At 50.1% G+C, this 23,778-nt stretch overlaps 10 protein-coding genes across 10 annotated transcripts; 6 read left to right on the top strand and 4 right to left on the bottom strand.

Annotated features, from left to right (window-relative positions):
• Positions 1-184: 184 nt before the first annotated feature.
• On the top strand, positions 185-813 carry K444DRAFT_526572 (uncharacterized protein; the record flags this gene model as incomplete). The annotated part of the gene is made up of 2 exons (XM_024874556.1): positions 185-462; positions 675-813. 2 exons carry the CDS (start codon positions 185-187, stop codon positions 811-813), a joined length of 417 nt encoding a protein of 138 aa, XP_024738475.1.
• A 265-nt stretch (positions 814-1,078) lies between these two features.
• K444DRAFT_611822 (uncharacterized protein) lies at positions 1,079-2,299 on the bottom strand. The gene has a single exon (XM_024880017.1). The coding sequence runs from the start codon at positions 2,168-2,170 to the stop codon at positions 1,307-1,309; it is 864 nt and encodes a 287-aa protein (XP_024738474.1). The 5' UTR covers positions 2,171-2,299; the 3' UTR covers positions 1,079-1,306.
• An 849-nt stretch (positions 2,300-3,148) lies between these two features.
• Positions 3,149-5,836, bottom strand: K444DRAFT_611821 (uncharacterized protein). Its single transcript, XM_024880016.1, has 3 exons — positions 5,753-5,836; positions 5,013-5,708; positions 3,149-4,783 (listed from the first exon to the last, which is right to left on the bottom strand). The coding sequence occupies exons 1-3, from the start codon at positions 5,802-5,804 to the stop codon at positions 3,603-3,605; spliced, it is 1,929 nt and encodes a 642-aa protein (XP_024738473.1). The 5' UTR covers positions 5,805-5,836; the 3' UTR covers positions 3,149-3,602.
• A 1,127-nt stretch (positions 5,837-6,963) lies between these two features.
• K444DRAFT_628590 (uncharacterized protein) lies at positions 6,964-7,440 on the top strand (the record flags this gene model as incomplete). The annotated part of the gene is made up of 1 exon (XM_024882929.1): positions 6,964-7,440. One exon carries the CDS (start codon positions 6,964-6,966, stop codon positions 7,438-7,440), a length of 477 nt encoding a protein of 158 aa, XP_024738472.1.
• Positions 7,441-9,708: 2,268 nt separating this feature from the next.
• Positions 9,709-10,418, top strand: K444DRAFT_611819 (uncharacterized protein). Its single transcript, XM_024880015.1, has one exon. The coding sequence runs from the start codon at positions 9,714-9,716 to the stop codon at positions 10,365-10,367; it is 654 nt and encodes a 217-aa protein (XP_024738471.1). The 5' UTR covers positions 9,709-9,713; the 3' UTR covers positions 10,368-10,418.
• Positions 10,419-11,082: 664 nt separating this feature from the next.
• Positions 11,083-12,254, top strand: K444DRAFT_628588 (uncharacterized protein; the record flags this gene model as incomplete). Its single annotated transcript, XM_024882928.1, has 2 exons — positions 11,083-11,467; positions 11,521-12,254. 2 exons carry the CDS (start codon positions 11,083-11,085, stop codon positions 12,252-12,254), a joined length of 1,119 nt encoding a protein of 372 aa, XP_024738470.1.
• Positions 12,255-12,970: 716 nt separating this feature from the next.
• K444DRAFT_476764 (DNA glycosylase) lies at positions 12,971-13,594 on the bottom strand (the record flags this gene model as incomplete). Its single annotated transcript, XM_024872943.1, has 1 exon — positions 12,971-13,594. A coding segment is annotated over one exon (624 nt), but the record flags the coding sequence as incomplete, so codon positions are not given.
• A 456-nt stretch (positions 13,595-14,050) lies between these two features.
• On the top strand, positions 14,051-16,220 carry K444DRAFT_652252 (UDP-N-acetylglucosamine pyrophosphorylase). The gene is made up of 2 exons (XM_024885778.1): positions 14,051-15,761; positions 15,812-16,220. The coding sequence occupies exons 1-2, from the start codon at positions 14,289-14,291 to the stop codon at positions 15,884-15,886; spliced, it is 1,548 nt and encodes a 515-aa protein (XP_024738468.1). The 5' UTR covers positions 14,051-14,288; the 3' UTR covers positions 15,887-16,220.
• K444DRAFT_652251 (uncharacterized protein) lies at positions 16,211-18,340 on the top strand (the record flags this gene model as incomplete). The annotated part of the gene is made up of 4 exons (XM_024885777.1): positions 16,211-16,235; positions 17,080-17,305; positions 17,609-17,867; positions 17,924-18,340. 4 exons carry the CDS (start codon positions 16,211-16,213, stop codon positions 18,338-18,340), a joined length of 927 nt encoding a protein of 308 aa, XP_024738467.1.
• Positions 18,341-19,444: 1,104 nt separating this feature from the next.
• Positions 19,445-23,372, bottom strand: K444DRAFT_628584 (myosin-1; the record flags this gene model as incomplete). Its single annotated transcript, XM_024882927.1, has 6 exons — positions 19,445-19,824; positions 19,879-22,804; positions 22,855-22,910; positions 22,962-23,007; positions 23,083-23,304; positions 23,370-23,372. The coding sequence occupies 6 exons, from the start codon at positions 23,370-23,372 to the stop codon at positions 19,445-19,447; spliced, it is 3,633 nt and encodes a 1,210-aa protein (XP_024738466.1).
• Positions 23,373-23,778: the final 406 nt, after the last annotated feature.

Raw genomic sequence — 23,778 nt, 5'->3', positions numbered from 1 at the left:
TTTGGTACAAATCTTTCAACTCCTACCACTTTCCCTTTCTACATCTGAATTATATAAGATGGAAGCACTTCCTGCATTCCAAATGTACGAAGTCACCTCAATCCCACCCCAACATCCTAACCGCTTTTCATTTTTGATTCATTAATCCAAACCCATCTCAAGACCCCAACATAAATTATCCCAAATGTCGTCCACACCCCTTCCCCTCCCTCTCACCGTCCTCTCCGTCGCTCGCCTCGGCATCGGCACGTCCGCCTTCCTCTTCCCCTCCCTAACCACCAACCTCCTCTTCTTCCCTCAACCTACCTCATCCCCCGGTTCACTATTCAACGTCAGAGCATGGGCTAGTCGCGATGCTCTCCTCGCTGGTCTTCTCTACACCGCGAAAACGCCGGAGGCAGCGAAGAGAGCGGTGATTGCGGGGGCCGTTGTTGATGCTTTGGATATCGCTGGTGCGGCGTGGTGAGCTCTGACGTCTTTCTTTTTTCTGGTTTTGATTGGGGAATCCAAGGGGGAAACTGGCAGGGGAGAGGTAGGAAGATGTACTGTCCTCTTGATTGAACGCAGTTTGTTCTGTAAAATTAGGTTGGGGCACTGTCTGTCTGATTGTACCCAAACACTTTTGTTCAGTGAGGACAATGGGGAAAGGAGGATAAGAGGCTAACGAGGTACAGGGGATTCGGGAAAGGAGAGCTAGAGGGATTGGCTGCTGCTGCGTTTTCTGGGGGAGCGATTGCATTTTTGGCACTTGCGACTGTGGGGTGGAGGGTTGGTGGATTAGGGATGGTGGGGAGGGCTGTTAGGAAATCGTAAGATTGGGGAAGAATTAGAAGGTGGAAAAAGAAATCATGGAATTGAAACAAGTGTGAATTTAGGACCTGGTGTAATGTACGCTGAGGGGGAAGTCGTTTGCAGCATAAACTCGACTCTGTTTCGAACTCTCAAATTTGGATTAATGGTCCACAGGATGTACGAGAAGAGGAAGTACGCTAAAAAAAAAAGACTGGGTTGAATTTGCGTTCATATATTTCTCGGCTCAAAACTGTACCCAAACCATTGTGTCCAAACTCAGAACACGGTCAGGATCTCAGAAATTTTACTATATACAATCTTGAAGGCACTTTTGGCATGGAGAAGAGGAGCGACTGCTCCAGAATTCCACCGCCGTTCTAAATACTTAAAAGTATTAGCCGTTCTATCATGCTACGCTTTACTTTGGTATCGATCTACGAGGTAAGAAGATTCGTGGAGCCCGCTAAAACCAGAAAGAACAAACGCCCCGTCATCAATAAGAATGATTTAAAAGCTAATGCCAAGTATGATCAGGCCTCGGGGGCAGGGCTAAAGGACGAACGCCAGACGCCTCTATATGATCACAATCAGGTCGAGGACTCTGATTACACCCCTCATGACCATGTCTCCTCTCATCCCGAAACACATCAACCCTCGGATCCACAAATTGCATCGGAGCTCTCGTCTTGTCGAAGCGGTTAAGGTTTGCTTTCATGTTGCAGAGCTCCAGGTATCCGGGATGCCACTTTTCAACCCAGTCATGGATTGCTCGGGCGATCATATGAAAGCCCTTGGTGTGGCCACCCTGCATCCTCGCCTCGAACCCACACTTGATAAACAGGTAGCAATGTATCAGTTCGTGCAAGAACGCAGAGAGAAGGAGTCGACGATCATATTTCGGGTTCTTGAGAATCGGAGCTGAGAGAACGATGAGGGTTTCGAAGCCGTCGCGGTCAGAGCAGCGCCGTAGAGCTGTGGTGCCGATGAGTTCGGTCTGATATCTGTCATCCGAGGACCATTCCCATTGGACCCGCCTGTAGAGTGTTTCGGAAAAGAAGATTGAGTCGGCGGTGGTGAGAATGCCATCCAAGGCTTGGTCGTCGATATGATCGTGTCGATTGATCAAGCTCTTGAAGATGTCTTCGTGGTTCCAACGAGATGGACCTCGTTCCATGTGATTTAGAACAAACCTCGCCGCTTCAATATCGCGGGAGGTTAACGTATGATTCGGTTCCTGCTCGAACCGAGGGTCTGAAATGATAGAATTTCCGGAGGGAGTACGCTCCATGGTGATGCCGTGTGCATGTTCTAGTGGTGTATTGAGGGAGGTGGTTGAGTTGCTTGCTATGGACATCGGTGCCGGCGAGGACCACGCCATTTGTCGCGGAGGAGAGCGCGGCAGATGCTGCTGCTCACTGTGCGCTCCCCTCCGGGACCTTGGATCTCTTCCATAAAGCTGTCGTCGCCTTGACATCGGCTTGCTGTGGCTCTCTGGTCTAGCAGAAGCGGCCATGAAATCGAAGGGAAAGAACAACAATATGTGACGAAGATACCTGGCAAATGACAACGGGACATGAAATGTTATTGTATCAGGAAGCTTTTCTGTTTCTCACGCATGCAACGAATCACTTGACGCATTGCATGGAGTTGCCATGCAGCGCTGGAAGTGAGGCTGACGAGGTGGTTTCCCTGAAGCGGACAACGATTCAACGCCACAACGGCTGGCAGGTCTTTGATGAGAGAAAGCGAAGAACGAACAGATGCCACTTGCTTTGCCTTTTACTGGCGGCCAATTGCGACTGCATGAGGCTGACTTCAAGCTATGGCCTTGGCTTCAGAGGCGCTTGATCGTGGTAAGTCCCACGCAGCAGGGAAGACACACCAAGAAACATTTGGAGGACACCCTGGCCAACGAGTCTCAGTATCTCAACAATTTTGCGGTCAACACCACAGCAGGGCCCAGTCATGCAGGACCTGCGCGTGGGCACACGCACGGTAGTCACCATATTGAAACTGGGTGCACTGGCAGGACCTGTGTTCCTCTCCAGTGCTGCATGGTCAGACGTGCCACTGGTAGCCTCCACCTTGCCAGACAAGCGGTGTACAGCCGCTAAACTTTAATCATTCGAATCTAGACGCCTCGGTCGCCTTGTCTATTTCATTGGGCTACAATCACTTCGGACGACAGCCTTTGGCGCTGTTGGACAGTGCTGGCGAGTTTTTGCCACCCGGGCTAGGGGTGCGCTTGACGTGGGCAATCGTCAAGGCTGTGGCTGCGGAAACATCTTGTTAAGTATCCACTCAGCTCCCCGTGAAAAATGCTGCCAACGGCAAGACAAAAGCATATTGCGAGGCTCTGGACGGCATTGATTGTGCTAGTGATTACTGATGGCCAGCGGTCACTTGGAGTCAGATTTCTATAAGAACCCTCCCCCCTCCAGGGCAGTGTACCTTGCCCGGAAGGATACTTCAGGGTACAAGGCCCTCATTCGCCACGGAGACAGCCTCGTGTACAAGATCGACAGATTCGGCATATCCGCCCCCGAAAAGCAGGCGACGAACGAGAATTAATTGTCTGGATACCAGAGATACCAAAGATACCGTTTGACAAGCACCAGCCTGGAACAAGGGACACGTATGACAAACGACGATGTGGAGATGCTCGAGTCCGCCGGCAACATCGTCTGACCCTTCAAAAGTTGAGAAAACAAGAACTGCTGGCAAACCTTCAGCTGGCTGTGAGATCTACTCTATCCTGTTTTATTCTAATAACGCAACACGGAAAAGCAAAGGCACAATGTATACCATCCTCAAGACATTCCCAACCCCAAGCCCCTCATCCATCGAACTTCGTTTGCATTGGCTTCCAGGGCCCTTCCCATCGTCTCCGCATAAGTGCGCTCCTCCCGCTCCGTGCGGATCTGCTCTGGAGTCTTGTTCCCAGTCTCCTCGAAGCTTTCAGCCGAGAACCCCGGCTTGCTCGAGAAACTCAGCAGCCCTATCTTGTCGCCTGTCCATAAGACGAGATCCTCGTTCACAACCTGCCCACTTCGCCCGTTGGTTGTGTTAGCTATCTTGATTACGATGTCTCCAGAGCCCGGATCCATGTAGGAATCACCCAGGGTTCCGAAGATCCCTCGTGGTGCCTCAACTGAGCCATGGGCGATGTTCCATCGTCGTGCTTCCGTGAACCCGTCTCGTTCGAGCCATTTGAGGTTTCCGCCTCCATCCGAGACGACGATTCGAGTGCCATGGTTGGCTACCGATAGTAACTTCGAACTGGATGATGTCTGCCTGTTCCTCATGACGGAATTCTGCAGGCTGCCCGCAGATGAATCGGACGATATAGTTGAAAGGTAAGGCTCTGGGCTAAGTCCATACATTTCAAGAGACCCTTTGGTATTATACTCGCCGCAAGCAATCAGGGTTTTGCCTGGGCGAGTCTTCGCCTCCCATACCTGCTCGATCGAAAGCTCACCACGCCTTGCGAGATCTTTCTCCATAGATGCGAACGGATATGGAAGGGAGGCCATACTGCATAATCGGGCCCCGGAGTGGATTGTGCCCCTCAACCTGGGGAAGTATCTGCGGTCATAGTTGAGGATGCTAGGGAAGCGACCTGCAACGTAGATTTCGCCGTTTCCATCCCACTCATTGCCGGAGCTAGGCAGATGTAAGATGCTCAACGGGCCTGGGTGATGAGGGTGAGCATAAAGAGGACTCGGCTCCGGATTCAAGAGTCTCCGGGAATCCCCTAAGCCCTGGCTTCGTAGAGAACCGAAGCTAGATTCATAGGAATCGAGACGCTCAAAATCGCTGCGGCCCGCCTGCCCTGTATTTCTTCGTGCCCGAGGGTCATGCAGATAGAGAGACAGATCAGTACCGACGGTAAGTGGTACTGGGTGCTTAGCCTCAGATAAAGCGGTAATTGAGAACGAAAATTCCTCGTGACTAATGGTCGAGAGAGTCTCAAGATCGAACTCCACAAGACCTTGTTATAGTCAGCCACGAAGTCCAACCCGTTCGTTGATTGACGAACATATTCACAAGGGAGGAATTTAAACTGGAGGGTGCTGCAAGAATAACAAGGTTGCAATCCCCACCCGAACCCGAAGTGAGCGCTTGTCCACAAGTCTAGCAATTACCAGTGGAAACGGGAAATGACAAGCGCCAAAGCAGTATACTGGGAACTCTTAAGATAATATTTGAGATGACCGTACCGCTTTGGACCGCAAAGAATGCCCGCTTCCTCCCGCTGTCCACACTCACACACTCAGTGATCCCGTCACTAATCAACTTCGAGCGTTTGCCAGTCCCAATCTGAGATCCATCCGCAGATATCAACCCTGACTTGCTTCGAGCGATGATACTTCCTTTCCGGCCCTTGGTACCGCTTATGTCCCAAATACAGACACTCCCATCATCCAATGGGCCAACCACCAAAGTTGCATCATCCTCCCCAGCAGGTGTATAGAGTCCCATTCCCCTAACTTCCAAGTATTCGTGCTCCGGACTTTCCCTGTTTCGCGGTTGTTGTAGCCAACTTGTAGAAATCGGTGCATTCCTGGCGATATACTCATCGTACCACTGTACCTTCTCGCCCGGGTAACTGGGGTCCCAGTTGGCCATTACACGGATCTTCTCGTTGGATCTAGCCTTCAGATCTCGAGCCTCCTCCCGAGGCTTGATAAGCCGGGAGTCCCCCAGTCCGTTGCCATTTGCCAACGCCCGGGCTAGGTCTCGGAATCGAAGTTCTTGAGTTGATTCGGAAGTAATAAGTTGCTGTCGACGCCGCAGATTCGTGAGGAATGATGAGGCATTAAAGCATTGTTCCCGCCACAGAGCATCATCTCTGCCGAGTTCGAGGAACCGCTTGCTTACATGCTGGAGAGTTACAATGTCCCTTGGCTCGAGAACTGCTCTTGTCAGTGAGGGAAGTCCGATTTATTGGGACACTTACAACGAGTGATATGGAAGACTATCTCCGGAGGAAGACTCTGCATTTCCGCCATGCCGTTCTATTGAAGTGACGAAGATACTTCGAGCATTTGGAAGCTTATCGAAGATGGGGCTGATGGGGGCAAGGGTGTTTGAGCAGTGGCTTGCAGCACGGGTCGCTCTGATGACAGTGCAGCTGCCACAGAGTTGAGCCCCTTTTCCGTCAACCCAGACAACACAAACTTTGGGCAACCTCTACCTCTACCTTCGAGCAGACTTGCTATTTGAGAGCAATTCTCGAGAGCAGCAAAGGACAAAGGTATTTCGAGGTCTCGCAGAACCGTTATCCTTGTCGTAGATCCCTGCAAGCTCGCTTCAATCATGGGCGTGCTACAGTAGCCTAAACATCCAAGGTATCTTTTCCACATCTCGAACTCACAAATACACCTCCTCTGTTGCTTCCAACCTCTCCCAGGTTCATAGATACAGCTGCGGCTCTTTGGGGTCGAAAGTCGCCAGGTCGACAAACTGAGAACTACTTGACCAATCTCGTAACTTCGGCATGTCAGCCTGCCGAGCAACACCACCTCTAGCTAAATGTCGACATGTCCGTCTCGAGCTCGAGCTTGGCTTTACATCACAGCTAGTCAGGACTTTCATCCCATGCCATTGAATCTACTTCACGTTCTGCCAACAGTGCACATTACTTACCTAAGGTCTCAACCACAAACGACATCATTCTAAAGCACACTCCATGGTCTGGCCTCTGCCTAGCATGATGGAGATCGTTGCATGTTCTTTCTGTGACCAACCAAGGGCTGGAGGTTCGGCTGGAGGTTCAGCTGGGTTCTTGAATAGGACTTCAGCATCAGTCGTTTCTCTGGCTGAGGAGTAATGTTCTGCTATGAGAGACTTCTTTCGGCTTTGACAATGTCAGAAACAAGGACAACAAGGGTTGTTCCCTGTGACTGTCGTTCTTTCCAGCATTTATTCAGTCGTTTAGCGCATGCCAATGGAAGGTACGATGGAATCTCTGACACACCAACGGCTGAAGTGCAGCTGTTGGAGGAAGGAACGACTTTGTCGACCACGTCAACAGCACTTTTGAATTCATAACACCATCAACCCCACAAAAGCTTTCAGCTCCACCAAGCACCTGTTTTATTTGGCCTCTGTTCTGAACACCAAAAATTGGCTACATGCAGACATTCTCTCGTCAACGCTCTTGTGAAAATGTTTGGGAAACATCATGCTCTTCAGCTGTATGTTCTGGACTCCGAGACTAGCGATCACCGTCCAGAGCTGGAACAGCTTCATGGGAGAGACGACTATATCTCTGTTGGCACACTTGCATCGCTGGATCAGTTCTGTGTCCCTGAAGTGGAATTCGCTCAAGGGGGAAAGGCAGAAAAAGGCCAACCCAACTTGGGGTGTGGCTCTTTAAGAAGTCTACCACTGGTCTATCTTTCAGCAAATAACAGATTGCTTAAGTACACCACCTTGATCCCTCCGATAGCTTTATCCGGTTATCGGCAGGTCACGAGCGATCCGAGTATAGGAGAACCCTCCTTTATCGGCCTCGGTACTGGAGAATATTCAGAATATTCACGATACCGCTCACTTTCCCCTCCACCTTATTCTGCTACACACAATGTCGATCTTCCCACGTCCTTAGTTGACCTTGCGGACAACGATCTGGACGCGATTTGAGCCTCTTGAACCGTCTTTCAATTCAAGACGAAACCTCCTAGCACCCCTTTCAATCCATCTTTCGCATCACGACGCGCCCAGAACAAAGCTGTCCTTTAGTGTCCAGCAACGAAGCTTTGGGCAGAGTTTGGCTGAGGTTTCCAGAGCAAATGAAGCATTAGAAGAATCAGAATACACAAGACGGTTCGTTTTCTCGTCACTTACTTGCCTTCAACCCATTCTAACCGGTCTACGCAGTATTTCCACAGGTGGCACCGCGTCCCTTGTTCACTATGACTTCTAGTTCTCGGCCCTTACTTCTGGAGCATGAAAGCTCTGTAGGAGGTCATGCCTTGAAGGAGCGTGCAATAATACAAGGTCGAGCAGAAGTCCACAGAGATCTCATTAACTCTTCGTCTCGGCAACCTGCCAGAGGGCAAGCTACGATCTATGCTTTTGGTTCAGGAGACTTACACCATGAGTCGAAGAAAGCTCTAGCTCGAGCAACAGTCAATAATTCTTCCACTACCGTCACGTTCAGTCGATCTGGCTTTGCTCGTGGACAGCATAGATTGGACACAAATCAAGTTACGGATATCGAAGCTGAGGCGGCGGCCGCCCGGTCCCATCTAAATCCCTTCGAAGACAAGAGCTACCCAACCTCCCTTGGATCATCAGTGTCCTCGAAAGATACCAGATCGGTCTCTCAATACATGGATTCCGAGATTGAAGACATCAACATTGCTGGTAGAGAAAACCTCGCATGTCAACCCCAAGCACCGCATTCTTCAAATACTTTTAGAAGAACCTTGGCGGCCCTGTCTTTCCCCTTTAGCAGAAACGAGTCCTCTGAAAGCTCATCTGATCCTCGCCCTCGTTCAGACGTACTTGAGCCTGTCAAGAAGCTCTCGCCTGGTACTCAGTCCGATCTCTTCCAGCCCAAGGGAGACTTGTCATCCAGGCCACCAACTACCCACGAGTCCAACCTAAGAAACTGGTCAAGAGTCCGGAATCGAGTGGGACTACCATCACTTCAAGAAGGCAGCACTATCGACAACATTGTGCGAAAATACTACCCAGAATCCGATATCGAGAGCTTTGCTTCTGGCAACCGGCCAGCCCAATCTTTCCAGCAAAATCTTGCCCAACTGTCAGACGACGAAAGCTTCTTCTCAGAAGACGAGGATTATGGTCCAACTCAGGCAGTTGCTCCAGGGAGCAGAACTCAGCATCCAAGATATGCCCGTCAAGTCCTCAACAATGGCTTGCCACGCTCGACAGCACGGAACGATATGTCATCGGTTAGGACCGGCACGGATAAGCAGAATGGTAGCGATGCAACAGGTTTCCCCGACATGCGTTCCAAATATGAGCCGCAGGGACTTCGATCTTCACCGAGGTTCATTACCCAGAACCACCAGCCATTAGAGCAAGTGATCAAGGAGTTGCGCCGTCAAACTAGTGCCAGCATTTCTATCAGCGACTCATCAAACTCTACAGTCCAGGGAAATAGAGCAGGTCAAGGCTCCCAAAACCCTTTCCGCCAGCAACAACTCAGTAGACCAGTCTCCGAAGTCATAAGCGTCGATGAAGAAACCCGGCGTTTGGCAGAACCAATTATCTTTTACAACAAAGCATCCATTGACCCTAATTGGAATTTTGATGCCAATGGTATCCGTGTCCCGATTCAACCTCAGCCTCGACAAACGCAACAACGAGCGGAGAGGTCAGGAGATACCACATCTCAGCAGGGAGACGATCAAGAGGATTGGCAAACCGTAACAACAGAAACTTCTCATCAGGAAGCATTCTCTCGTCCGCATCATGACAACCAAACCCTAAGCAGTTTTGCAGAGACTTCCGACGCTGGAACATTGAGCACCTTTGAGAGCATGAGCCGTCTGGACTCCACGGAGCGACTTGTCCAACATCCAGGAGCTCATTACGAGGGACAGTATCGACAGTTGAACGTGAAGCAAGGAATGATGCCAATCATGGCTCCCAACAAAGGCCCTTACAGAGTGAATGGATACCCTGCAAACTCGATGAGAACCAGACCTACCCAACCATATAAAGCACCTTCACCATTGTCAGTCTCACACCAGAATCCATTCATCTCCAAGCCACCAGAGGTCATGTCACCAACCACTCGTAAACCAACTAGAGATATGGGACGACAAAGCGAAAATCGGTTTCAACCTTCTTCAAGTATTACGACGGATGAGAGTCAAGCATTCCCATATGCCAAGATTCTCCCGCCAAAAGCTGCTCGAACAACACAAGGCAGGGCAAGAATGGATGTGCAAGATGGGAATGAAGCTGGCTCGATGTTTTCTTCTCAAAGCTCCTTTGCAACCCGACGCGCTCGGCAATTAGGCTACGGCCGTCAAGGTCAATGCCGAAAGCGTGAGGAATGGGACTTTTCATCTTCCTTCGCAGGCCCGGGCAATTATCAGCATTATGGGTCGAGAGGCAATGTCAATGCTTTGGGGAATAAGTTGTCGGGAGCCCAGGGAGACGGTTTTAGCGAAGCTAAGCTCCGTACTACCAAGAATAGTCAACCAAGTTATCCACCACATATACCTATCGAAATCGGCCGTTCCAATCAAGTCGGTCGTCCACAAGTTATGTTCGACATCGAAGAGCCAGACGATGGTGAGAGACATCCAAGACAAGAGAAAATCTCAATAGTTTGTCTCATCATCTGCAATCTGTTCCCACCGCTTCTCCCCTTCTTTGCCGCGGGCAAGCTGGACTCCTTCATGTCATTGCTGACTAGGCGGGAGATCCGTAAATTCAGCAAGTCAAAGAAAGGCTTGGCCAGGTATCTCACGTTCCTTTGGGCGGTTGCGCTGGTTATTGGCGTGGTTCTGTTCGCCATTCTCAAGTATGGTGGATATGCAAAGGAAGGTCAACGTCCACGGCAGTTTTCGCAACCTCTTCCATGAGACTTCGTGGATGGCTTCTACCTATTGTGTACAATTAATGTTCGACGTAACGGCCTGTGGTGGAATATGACAATGGAAGTGAGTAGAGACAGTGGGGTTTCTATATACTTCTTATGGCAATGGAGATACGATAATGGAAGCGAGTAAGGACAATAAGGTCTCTATAGATACCTCTATGACATGTTAATGGATTCTTGTACAGTAATGATGGAAAAATAAAAGCAAAAAAAACAAAAAAAAAACACTCCCTTCCGGTACCAGTGTTGTGAATCGGGTCTTCAATGACAATGCTCCTTCATGATTGTACAACGAGTGATAGTAAGATTTAATGTCTTTTTAAGGACAGTATATTGAAGCATTTATCAAATCTTGAATTTCGGCGTCCTCTTCCAGGTCATAGGTGACCGACTGGTTTACTAGTAAGTAGTCTTGAACCCTAATGTTCTTTTGCAGTACGGTACAGCGAACTTTTGTTCAACCTCAACGATCCAAGTCCAGTGTTGACTATTGAATCTCGGTTTGAAATCCTAATGCCCCAAGTGAACAGACTATTTGTGCTGTCAAGACATCGCGTCCGGGACTGTGGTCACGTGCAAAATCATTGTGGCGGTGCGGGATTTGCCTCGATTATGCTCCACTCGCGAGAACGGGAACCCTCTCAACAACCTCACTCCCCCACCTACGATCCTTTACCTGTAAATGCCGCGGACGAGAGATGTTCTCGACTACAGTCCGGAGGGCAGCCTCATCTGCCCCTCAAACAACGATTGTATCCTCCCTGTCAGGCGCGACTCCCCGAGCAATTGCAAGCCAAGCGCTGTCATACCGCTGCCACCAGAGACGATTCTCCTCGTCGAAACCTTCCAGTCCTGCTGATGGCTCGAAAGGGGTAACTGAGGGGCAGACTGTGCCTGCAGCACCTGCAAAGGCGAGAGCAGTTAAAAAGACAAAGACATCAAAACCAGCGTTAGAAGGAGAGCAGAAATCGCAGCCCAGTACGAAGAAGGCGAAGGATGTTGCAAGCTCTACAGTGAAAGGCAGAGATGAGTCGATGCTCCATCTGCCTAGTGTGCCCAGTACACAGCACATAAATCCGATGCGTAAGTAGCTTCGCTATAGCCGTTATTCTGGGCTAACAAAATTCTTTTCACAGAAATCAGCGCCTCTGCCTTCTTCTCTCTCTACCGACCGATTTCCACCACCAACAGCTTCCCCAAAACAGTCACCGACGATGCCTTTGCTGCAATATTCACACCACGAACGAAAGCCAACGCGAAATCCTCAGAAGTCATTACCACCTTATCGAACACGCTGAAGAACATCGATGCTGTGACAGGGAAGCTGGATAACATCAAGCTTGGTCCTCGACAAGAGCAATGGAACGAGGAGATGGATAATGTTCGAGCTGCCATAACTGCTGAGTCATACCGAAAAGCAGAAGTAGAACATCTCGATAATGCTCCAGAAAATGCTGGCATGTATGTTCTGTCGAATCGGTACCAGCCGTTCAGCCCACCTCCGGCCCCCGTGCCGATGGATACAGCAGAGTCGCTTGCAGCAGGAGCAGAAGCTGCTGAGTCTTTGGAACCACAGCACAGGACCTATACCGCCGTCCTGACGATCGAGGAGTCAACAGACGAGAACGGTGAGGTCACATACATGGCCCACAGCTCTCCCTTAGTCGCCGAAGACCCAGCCCCAACACCCACCAGATTCCTCGAGCGCATGCAGAACCGCAACCAGCGGTACAGGATAAACCATCCCGAGGAGACCGACATGCTAGCCATCAGCGTGAAGCGACAACGGAAGTTGAAGATGAAGAAGCATAAGTACAAGAAGCTTATGAGGCGCACGCGGAATCTGAGACGGAAGTTGGATCGCAATTAGACGGTGTTTTGTACTTTGTACTGCATTTTCATTCTCGTTTTTAAGGTGCATAGGGGTTTCTTAATGGTTTAAACGGCGGTTCTGAGACCCTTTCAGCAATAGCATCGCCTCTCTGAGGCTCGTCCAATGGCATAGATTTTCTCGGGACATTGTGAGCATTGAATTGAATTTGGTGTCGCTCCCAAAAATGTTTAGTTGTGTTCCTATTGATGTTCTCGAACCTTGCCTTGTCTAGCTGCTGGTGCTTTCCTTGGCCGTTCTTTCCTCGTTCAATGGCAAGTGCAACAGCAAAGGTTAGCAGTGTCCAAAAGTATTGAGCCGATTTGGGTCGTTTGTAAAGCACTTCCCGTCAATCTTCACGTCGATATCCTCGTAATTCTTTTCCTGTTGCAGAATCTTCCACAGCCAACACGTACATCAACTGCTAGAGAGCCCAAATCATCTCACCATATTTATGAATCCCGCAACGGGCCAGCTAAACCGTGTGGCAGAAAAAAGTGAACAAGTGCTCTTCAGGTATTGTTCCTCGAATATTGGTAGAATGGATAGCGGAGTGAGGTTTGGAAGTATGGGCATCAAAGAAATTGAGATACAAAGCTGTTAAAAGTTTATCGGCATTGATCAACACTACAGGGGCAATCGGGAAAGAGAGAAGTGTAAATACAAAGTTAAGAAATCAACCCACACATCTACGCTTCCTCTTCAATCTTAACACCGCCCCTCTCCTCCCTCCTCTTCTCAACCCAAACCCCCAACTCCCTCCAAATCCTCTCCTTCTCCGCCACCGAAAGCGTAGCAGCAAGCCCACTCGTCGTACACGCCACAAAAACCCTCGCGCCCTCCCACTCTCCACACCTCCCCAGCCGCTCTTCGTCCTCCTGCCACCCATACCGGAACTCCTCCTTCCTCATCGCCCTTCCCTTCTGCTTCCGCCATATACTCTCCCAAATACTCTTTCCCACGACACAAACAGCCTCCGGCTTCCACTTCCCGATCTTCTCTTCCAGAACCTGCACGCTGCCATCCATCTCCCCTTTACTCAGCTCACTCCCATTCCTCGTCGGCCTGCTGACGATATTCGTGTTCCCCAGCCCATACTTCTCCGGCAAAGTGCCGTCTTCAGAGGGATGTAGGCGGCGAGACGTGAGGCCGGAGGAGAAAAGGAGTTTCCAGAAGAGGTTCGAGGGGTGCGCGTATGCGTGTCCCGATGCGGCGGTTGTTATCCCGGGGTTCAGACCGATGAAGACGCAGAACAGGTTTGGGGCGAGGACGTCTTGGAGCTCGGGGAGGTGGGAGTATTTGGAGGGAGGGGCGTAGCCTGATGGGGAACGAGATTTCTTTCTTGGGGTGGGCGAGGCTGACAGGTTGCTGGACGATTTGCGTTTTGGTGTTGATGACTTAGTTTCAGATTCAGATTTGACCAAATCTGAAAGCCGTGGTTGGGGCTGTTCAATATCTGGTTCTGGCTTAAGTATTCGAGGGCTCCTGCGGAGGGGTGCATGCTGCGAGGTGGGGTCGAGTTTGGGTGAGAAATTATAAGATGAGAGGTTTAATCGGCCTTTGAAACTTGCTGGGACCGGATCAGAGTTGTTTACGTCTTCTTCCTTGAGCTGTTCGTCCATAGTGGGGTCCATGATGAAGCTATCCAGTGAGCTGTGGGGTAAAATTTGAAGCTGCAGGGGGCGGCAATGCCGCTGCAATGATGCGGCGATGCCACGCGGTGGGTCTCACAGGCTGAATAGACAGATCAGATTCGCCTTGACGTCTCAGATATAATAAGCATGAGGTGCATCCTGAACTTGCAATTCGGGGGCCCACTGCCTCTTTATACGAGGCCGTATTCAGGAAAGGAGGTGGCTTCGCTGCCTGCTGTACCGCTTCGTAGCGAACGAGCTTCAGTGACATAAATTGCTTTTTCGGTGGGTACCTGAGCTATTTAAAGAACCACCTGCATTTCCAAGGTACAAAAGCAATCGAAGCTCCTCAAAGGCTGTCCGGATTGCACCATACCATATCGGAGATTGACTGCCCAGCATGGAAACTGTCAAGAATGTCCTCCAGAAGGTGCACATTGGCGGGGAGAAAGAAGAGAGTGCCCCGCCAAAGGAGCCCACAGCAGCAGAGCTCGAGGAGCTCAAGGAGAAATACGCAAGGGCAAAGCAAGAGCAAGTCTTCGCGTTCTACGATTCCCTCAGCGTAGCAGAGAAAGCTGCCCTCTACGAACAACTATCATCCTTCGACCCAGACCACATCAACACCATCACCGACCGAGCTCTCAACCCGCCGAAACCCAAAGATGCTGACAAAGAATCGGGCCTCGAGCCGCTCCCAGACTCTGCCACAGCCAGCATTCTCGACTCGAAGCCTGAAGATATTGAGAAGTGGTATCAGTCGGGTCTGGATCTGATTGCGGAGAATAAGGTGGGCGTGGTGCTCATGGCAGGGGGCCAGGGAACGAGGCTGGGAAGCTCCGCTCCGAAAGGCTGCTTCGACATCGGTCTGCCGTCGTCGAAATCCCTGTTCCAGATCCAGGCAGAGCGGATACGCAAGATCGAGCAACTGGCGCGCAAGAAGGCGGGACATGGAGCAGATAAGAAGGTCGTGGTTCCCTGGTATGTAATGACCAGTGGCCCGACGAGAGGTCCGACGGAGAAGTACTTTCAGGAGCACGATTACTTTGGGTTGGAGAAAGAGAATGTGGTTATTTTTGAACAGGGTGTTTTACCTTGTATCTCGAATGATGGCAAGATTCTGTTGGAGAGCAAGGGCAGGGTGGCGGTGGCTCCGGATGGAAATGGAGGTATCTACCAGGCTTTGGTCACATCCAATGTTATGGGTGATATGCGGAACCGGGGTATCGAGCACGTTCATGCCTACTGTGTGGATAACTGCTTGGTCAAGGTTGCAGATCCAGTCTTCATTGGCTTTTCCGCCTCCAAGGATGTCGATATTGCAACCAAGGTCGTTCGAAAGCGTAATGCTACCGAATCAGTTGGTCTCATTCTGCTGAAGAATCATAGACCAGATGTTGTGGAGTACTCTGAGATCGACAAGGAGACTGCGGAGGCAAAAGATGCTAAGCAACCTGATGTTCTGAAGTTCAGAGCTGGAAACATCGTCAATCACTACTACTCCTTCCGTTTCCTGGAGTCGATCCCAGAATGGGCTCACAAACTTCCACACCACGTTGCTCGCAAGAAGATACCCTATGTCGATACGGAGAAGGGGACTACGGTCAAGCCAGAGAAGCCAAATGGGATCAAGCTTGAGCAATTCGTGTTCGATGTCTTCCCCATGTTGGAGTTGAAGAAGTTTGCTTGTATGGAGGTCAAGCGTGAGGACGAGTTCTCGCCTTTGAAGAATGCGAAGGGTACTGGTGAGGATGATCCGGATACTAGTAAGAGAGATATCATGCAGCAGGGCACGAGATGGTTGCAGGCTGCTGGTGCAACTGTTGTCAGCGAGGGTGATGAAACTGGTATCGAGGTCTCGCCCTTGATCAGCTACGTAAGTTGTCACCATTAATCTCTGCTTCCGGTTTGCTAACTTGGCCACAGGGTGGAGAAGGACTGGAGAAGCTGAAGGGCAAGACTATCACAGCTCCTGCAGTGCTCGAGAAGGAGCCTGCCTAGGGGGTATATGACGATGATTAAAGTTTCACGGTTACGAATAGACGACACAAAATGATACTATACCATTTCTTGAGATCAATTGAAGTCTTGGTGGGGTTGAAGACCCCCCCTTCTCTATCGTCTTGATGAATTGGGCACTCCTACGAGCCTATGATTGGTGAAATATGGTTGACAGAATCCTGGCTGATTCTACGCAACTTTAGAAAGGTTCTCAATGGCCACAGAAGTGCTCTAGAAAGCTTACTATAGCTTTTCTTGATAATCATTGAGGTCGTCATGGGGTTGACAGCACCCCCCACGTGCCAAATGAATAAATATACCGATATGACCTTCCCATCAGTCCACCATGGTTCACAGGCTTCTAGCTCATTCTAATGCAAGTCTAGAAGGCTCCTCGAAGGACGCCAGAAGTGTTCTAGAAGGATGACTATCATGAAGTTTGGATTCCATTTGCCACATCACGTGCACCTTATTTCATCATCGATCTACACCGTTGAGGGCGAAGTGGATTCCAAAGCAATCTTATTTGCTCAGCCCTACCACCACCCACAGCCTCCCAACTCTGTTGGATAGTCAAGAAATTGTATGGAATTGAGCCGGTACAATCGGACATAGATTGGTCTCTGACGCTCTAGAAAACGTGCCTTGCCACTGAACATTTGGAATGAAGAATGAAAAATGAAAAATGCACCCCCGGAAATGCAAATGACGTTGTGGAAATCCGAGCTGCAGGGCGCAGCACGCTGCACATCCAAACGAGCCAATTGGGCGAACAGCGCGCCACTGCAAACGGCCATCCAGACGGACGGCCCGGCTGCCCAACGATTGACAGGCTGTGGGGAAAAGATAAGATAATCAAATCGTCTCATGACACGCTCATCATGAGTTGCTGGCCTGCGCTTGCCGGCTTGCTGGCTTACTGTCAAGCCAAGGCGCCGGTTACTTAAAGACCCTTCCGAACACTAACTACTACGTACTCAAGTATGACTGCTCCATGTGCATCCCTGTCAGGCATCCCGCGAGGCAAAACGAGGCGCACCCTTTAAAGTTATCAACCCAGCCACGATCCGCTGTCTGAGACATCAAATATCTTGGCCCTCTGCACCTCACCGTCAATTTGTCAAATCATTCTTCTTCCTAATTGTTTGTACCACGTTCTGGCATCATGAAATCCTTCAGTGTATGGTGGGTAGCGATACTGCTACTTTTTAATACGCTTGTCCTCGCGCATCCACAACCCGTTACCGATATTCAGTCCGTCTCGACGCGGGATCACGTCGAGCGCGACGATGACTTCTTTGCGGATGTGAAGGAACTGTGGAAGCGGAAGGGTGGAGGCGGTGGTGGTGGGAAGGGAGGTTCGGGGGGCTCGTCGGGAGGCAAGGGAGGTTCGAGTAGCAGTGGAAGTTCGTCTTCTGGGTATGTTCCATCCTCTCCGGGGATTGGGGGTGCGAGTGGCAATCAGAGTGCGCAAGAACTTGCGAGAGTTGGAAGTAGTACTTCGTCGTCCTCACCTCGAGAAGTTAGTTCTTCTGGGACCTGTTCATGAGCGAGGGGACCGGGAGGAGGAAGTTCTTCCTCGATGTCGAGCATCAGTTGCCATGCTCCTCTGGGCTTTGGCGGCTTCTTTAGTGGCTTTCGTAGATTTGGTAGAGGCGGTGAAGAGCGTCGTGGAGGCCACTCATCTCATTATGGTTCTCATCATGGTTCTTCCTCTCCAAGGTCTAACAAACATGCTTCTAGTTCATCTCCCAAAGGCTCCTCGTCTTCGAATACGGGAGGTCGGACAAAGACAGGATCTGGCGTTACACCTAACTACGGAGGAGGACGATATTATGGTGGTGGAGCAACTTCTCCTTACCAATCCGGTTCCAGGTCACCTCTAGGCATTGCCGCTGTTCCTCTGGCCTTCGGTGCCGGTGCCTTGGCATTCTACCCAGGTATCTGGCTCTACGGTGCATACGCCTACCCATACAGCCATGTAAGTGATCCGTAACATAATCGAAGTTCGCTGGGAAGTAATTGACAAACGATTAGCCATACACCTTCCGCAACCGCACCGCACACAACACCACAAATACAACCACAACCACAACCCGTGATCTCCATTTCGACATCGAGATCCGTCAGGACACGGGCCTCATTGAGACGAAGAATGTCACATGCCTCTGTGCAATGTATGAAGAGTGTGGTTGTGACGACAACGGAAATTCCACTTTCCTCGACTCCTTGATCGGCGACGGTTCCTATTCAAACTTGAACCTCAGCTTAGTCAACGTTGCCGATATCAACGGCTCGAGTACGATCGTCCTAAACGGTACTTTGCCGAACGGCACAACAGCTGCGGGCGGCACCGACGATGCGTTCGACTCTGCCGCAATGAGGACTATCATCCAGGCGAGCGGTTTCTGGCCTATGATTGCTTTGGTGGGAATGACTGTCCTCCTGACCTAATTTCCGACTGGAGCCGAGGGTTGATCATCGGACGGGATGTGATTTGTAAATTGTTCGTGGACATAGGGGCGCATATATCCTTTCGGCGTTTCTTCTGGCTTGGAGGCTTTCTGGATAGACCTGGGGGGCTCTGGCCTAGGTGGTTTGACGACTTCATGCACATAGATATTTTATCTGTAAGATACCGAGCAGCTGCTCGCAAGAATCGAGATCCTTTCAAACCCTGACTGATGAATTCCTTGGTGCCAACGCGAAGAGTATCTGTCTGCATTGGAACCTCACCCCCGGCTTTGAGCTCGTCTGGTGTCCGTTCGGTCACCATTGCGGGGAGTAGATCGACGTGAGGATTCGAATTCCGTATATAAGACGAAAGGACGAGTTGGCTGAGTGCAGAAATCAGTGGGGTATCGCGTGACTGACATGGCCTTTCACGGGACCTTGAATCGGTCCCATACTTAGAACTGAAATGTAGACATCGAGCTTCGATGCACTGAAGATAGCTGTCGGTCGGTAGATGCTAGGAGGTCGGCATCTATCTTATGTGGATATTTTTTGACTCCGTTGGTTCCTATACTTAGCTATACACACCTTGATCGTTTCCAGGTTCATGCATTGTTGTACTTGTAATATGGTAGATGGTAGATGGGAGGAGGGTGAGGATGAAGAGCCAGCGATAGAAGGAACGGGGAGGGGATGGTACATGCTACCATGCGGAGGGAAGACGAAGATATTGTAAGAAGATCAAATGAGAAGGGACAGGAATACTGGGGCTAGAAGAGAATTTTCGAGTTTTGGGAAGCGGGCGTACAGTGGAGTCAGAACAGGAAGAATCAGAGCGAACCACCAGATGCTCAAGAACGAAACACATTCTCTATCGAATAATGCTTTCGTGGGGCTACTCTCAACAAATTCTTGTCTACCAGACAAGCCGCTTGTCTGGTAAAACCTTCGCATCCATACCATGCTCCCCGAAATAGAATCGTATGGCTCATCTATATATCGTTGATCATCATATCAAATTTGTCCACCAGAAAACTCGCTAAGCATTGCTGTTTCCAAGGACATTCCCTAGGTGTGTAGAAATATGTCCAGGCCTCACCATATCTACCAATCGTCTTCATCGTCTCTTCCTCGTTGCATAGCATTTTGTCTCGCCCTCAAAGCCTCAGCCAACCCGCCTGCCAAGCTTGGAGTGTTGCGACCACTATCTGTACCGCCATTACTCGTCATACTTGTACCTGAATCGCGAGGGGCTGGGAGGGGAGCTGGTTTGCGGCCGCCTGCAGCAGGTCGCTTTGCTGGGGGAGCAGGGGGCTGAGGTTTGGCACGAACGACTGGTACAGTGCCGTTCTTCGCTGGGGGTGGGGGAGGAGGGGTAGGGCGGAAGGCGGGAACGGCAGGGGGTGGCGGAGGGGCTTCTTCCTTGAGGTACGCAGAAGGAGCCCAACCTTTCTTGCCAGAAGAGGTCTTGGCTAACCACCAGCCTAGAAGTACATTGTTAGCAATAGAATCTATACGGGGAGTTGGTATTAGCCTACCATTGTCTTCCTTCTGTTCAATGGTGATGAGTTCGTCCTTTTTCAGGGTGACTTCATTTTCACTCTGACCAGCGAAGTCGTAGAGTACACGGTACTGTGGCTCCCTTGGACCGGCAGGAGGAGCTGGGGGAGGAGGCGGGGGAAGATTTCGCGAGACTGCAGGGGTATTTCTAGTAGCAGTAGATTGAGGTGTAGCTCGAGGTTGAGAGCCCACAAAGGAGTTGGAGACTGGGGTGGTGTTTCTGTTTCCATTTGACAACTTGGATGGACGTCCACCAGGTCCGCCGGGTCGGATGAGTCGGCCTTTCGTGAATGGCTTGGCTGGGACAGGCTTTCCTTTCGGCAAGGGGCGTGATACCGAGTTCGGCAGCTCTCCTTGGCTTGTATGGATGGCTCCGCTCTTGTAGAAGTCCTCTCGCATGGTCGAGTCCTTCACGGCTTTAATGACTTGCATCTTTCCGGGCTTCTTGGCGTATTCGATGGAGTCGGAGATCTTAAGTTGGAATCCACCCGGCATGGCATTCTGCATATGTGTGAATAGTTCAGTCTTCAAAGTACATGTCAATAATGGATCAGCTTCCTGCGGAGAGCCAATGCCCAGCGAAAACCAATCATCTCGACACGTTGAAGTACCAACGAATTTGATCGAACCAAGGGTGATTGTTCGCTCAGGAGCGATTTGGACCTGTTTATTGACCAAATGTTGGCTGACAATGATGAACTTGCTCTTTGTCAAGACCAGAATTCGAGGGCCGGGTTTGCTTGATCGACCGAATTTTGTCTCGAGAAGTTCACCTCGGCAAGAGAAAATGACTTGTTCGGAGAGGTTGAGAGCAGAGCGGATTCTGCTGCCAGGGCCAGTGTTTGCATTGACACCAAGGTAATCCCCCATGAACCGCCTTGAGCCGAGCAAACTGAATCTTCGTCTCTCCTTACGACCTTGCAGAACTCGATGGCCTTGCTCCCGAAGCTTCAGGAACTCGGCGCCGACCTTCTTCTTTCTCCACAGTCTCTGAATGCGAGTAGCTGCTTCGATGCGGATCCGCAAGAAGGCTCGCCAGACCCTCTGGATACGGATAGCCATGTTATGCCAATACCTATCACGCATGTGCTCGAGCGCGAATAGAGTTTCTGGCGCCTTGATAAATGCCTTCGTCACGCCCATTTGAAATTCTTCTTGGGGAATGCTGGTATCCTTCAGAATTTGTTTCACGCCCGATTTTGCATCTCCGGTCCAGGTATAGTCGCCTGCATAAGATGTCTTAGGGGAGAGGAGATAGAATCGTTCCACGAACTTGTCAAAGGTCTGACGATATGCAAACCCAGCACGCCGAATTCGGACGTTTTCCTGGAGACCTAGATATTTGATTTGATGCATGACATTTGGCACATTATATTCGGAAGGCGATTTGTTCTCGTTGGGCTTGATGGTACGGATGTATGAAGGTTGAGCCTTCATCAAAGTGGCCACCAAATCATTGGCGGACGCCTTTATCTTGTCACCGGCTGAAGGCGGTTGCTTCTTGTTGTCCTGATCGACTTCATGAGGGAAAAGGTTGTGAACAAATTGGTTGCCACTGCGGCTAAAGAGGTTCAGGAGGCCCTTGAGAAGTTGGTCCTTGTTCTTGTCTGTAATACCCTCCACGGTATAGCTGACATCACCAGCGTAATGCTTGATAATGAAATTGCCTTGGCGGGGAGTCAAATGAGCATTTGACATTCCATTGATAGCCTGCATGAAAGTTCGATCACAGGCTGCCGGGTCTGCATGTGCGGTCCTGGTTGCATCCTTCATTGCGGAGAACACACCCGGTGGCCGCACAGCTTCGATCAAGTCACACACAACTTTGTTGTCAAAGTACTTGATTGGTGTCCAAGTAATTTGCTCTCGGGCATATTCTTCCTGCTCTGTCTTTAGAGTAAGTTGAATGAAGATCTGTTGCAACTTCTCGTTGACGTAGTTGATACAGAGCTGCTCAAAGCTGTTCTTCTCGAAAATCTCAAATCCATAGATATCAAGAATACCGATGGAGTGTGCTGGGGTACCACGGGCCTTCAATGAAACATTGACGCGCTCGACGATCCAGTCGAAGAGGTTGTTGTATATTGCCTTGGCTAGAGCATCTCTCGTAGCTAAAGCCTGTGCGGGGTTTGCGGGAGATTCAATATCTTCGTTTCGTGCGGTAATAATCCGGATGGTGATTGCTTGCACAACGGCTGCTGGCTCAACTTCGAGGAGGTATGCCAAGAAATTGACCACGGAGTCATCTATGACCTCGGCATTCCCATCTTTGTCTTCCCTGAATTGGATATTACCGGTCCATAAGACTGCAGCCAGCATTCTGAAGATCTCATCCTGTTCAGCTTGGGATAGACCAATGATCCTCATTGCTTCCAGTGTTTCGGCATAGTCTGCAATATCGTCGATACCATCGACATCCAAGCATTTCGAGAGACTCGTATATGGGTAGGTAGAAGGTTGTTGAATGCCAAAATTAGTTCTGTAATCGTTTGAAGCTCCTTTGGTGAACTGGTAGAAGATATGAAAGTTTCTCTCGTCTCGAATCTGTCCAACCACTCTGGATTTCTCGAGCAAGTAATTTGTGATTGTGGCTCCAACCGGCTCGCCCTGAGCATTGAATTGTAGTTGCAGATATTTGCCGAATCGAGAGGAGTTGTTGTTTCGAAGTGTCTTCGCATTTCCGAAAGACTCGAGTAGGGGATTTGTAGCAAGAACCATATCCTTAGTCTCCTGAATAGACGAATTGCTGCCCTCAGAAACATTTGCCACATATTGCATGATACGCTTTGCAGCTTCTGTCTTTCCTGCTCCAGATTCGCCTGAGATGATGACACACTGGTTCTCCTTATACGCCTTCATGTTATAGTATGCTGCTTCTGCAATGGCAAAAACGTGAGGGGGCATCTAGATTATGTTAGATCTGATTTCTACCAGGAGAAAGAAGCTTCACCGACCTCCAAGCGATTCTTGCCTCTATAACTGTCTAGAACTGCATCGGTATAGATTCCCACTGAAGTCGAAGTTAGCAGTGTAACATAATCGCCTTAGAGATTATACTCACAGTCCTGGAAGGGATTAACAGAAACCAACACATGGCCAATGTATGTCTATCTTCAAGTCAGTACCGGGAGATTCCTCTGTTGAATGTGCCATCGCTAAGTTTACTCCTGGGTTGTGCTTACATAGATCTCTCTGTTCTCAAACCGCTTCTTCAGATTCTCGTTGATGGCTTCATTCGAGACCTTACTTATCAACGTGAGGTCAGATACCCCCACCTCCTTCTTTTTTGTGGTATCAAAAGTGGCCTTCTTGATATTCGGCTTGCTGCTGCCCGAAGCCCCCGCTCGTCCGCCTCCATCTTGGGCTTTCTGCGTCTTCTCACCCTTCGGTCTTCGACTGATCCCCTAATCCAACAGCAGATTAGCGATTTGAACAAGGGAGAGACACAATATGTTGCGCGATCACTTACCATCTTGGAGTCGTCCCCTGGTCACCGTGCACTGCTTCAGGATGCGCCCAGACCAAGGATGTGAGATGCAGGAGTCCAGATTACGCGGTTCTCATGTGCAATAAAGATAAGCAGGGCTGCAGCATACAAAGATATCTCATCAAGAGATCTCGGGCGTGGTGCGCAAGTTCACAATATTTGAATGTTTGGGACCGTGAGTTGTCGGAGGTCAAGATCTCGCTACAGTGAGGCGCCAACGGTTGCAAGCTGACGACAAAGGCTGGCACAGCCTCGTCAAATTTGCCTTCCTTTCCGGTGTTCCGCCACCACCAGCTACGACTTGATTCTAGACAACACTGCTGAGTGCCGATCGCTCAATTCACAATATGCCATGAAGGGAGTGATGATTCCACATCATCGTAGCTTCAAT

Source organism: Hyaloscypha bicolor (assembly GCF_002865645.1).
Source record: "Hyaloscypha bicolor E unplaced genomic scaffold K444scaffold_56, whole genome shotgun sequence".
Lineage (NCBI taxonomy): Eukaryota > Fungi > Ascomycota > Leotiomycetes > Helotiales > Hyaloscyphaceae > Hyaloscypha > Hyaloscypha bicolor.
Note: the sequence above shows the minus strand (reverse complement) of the source record. Positions and strands in the feature narration are given on the sequence as shown.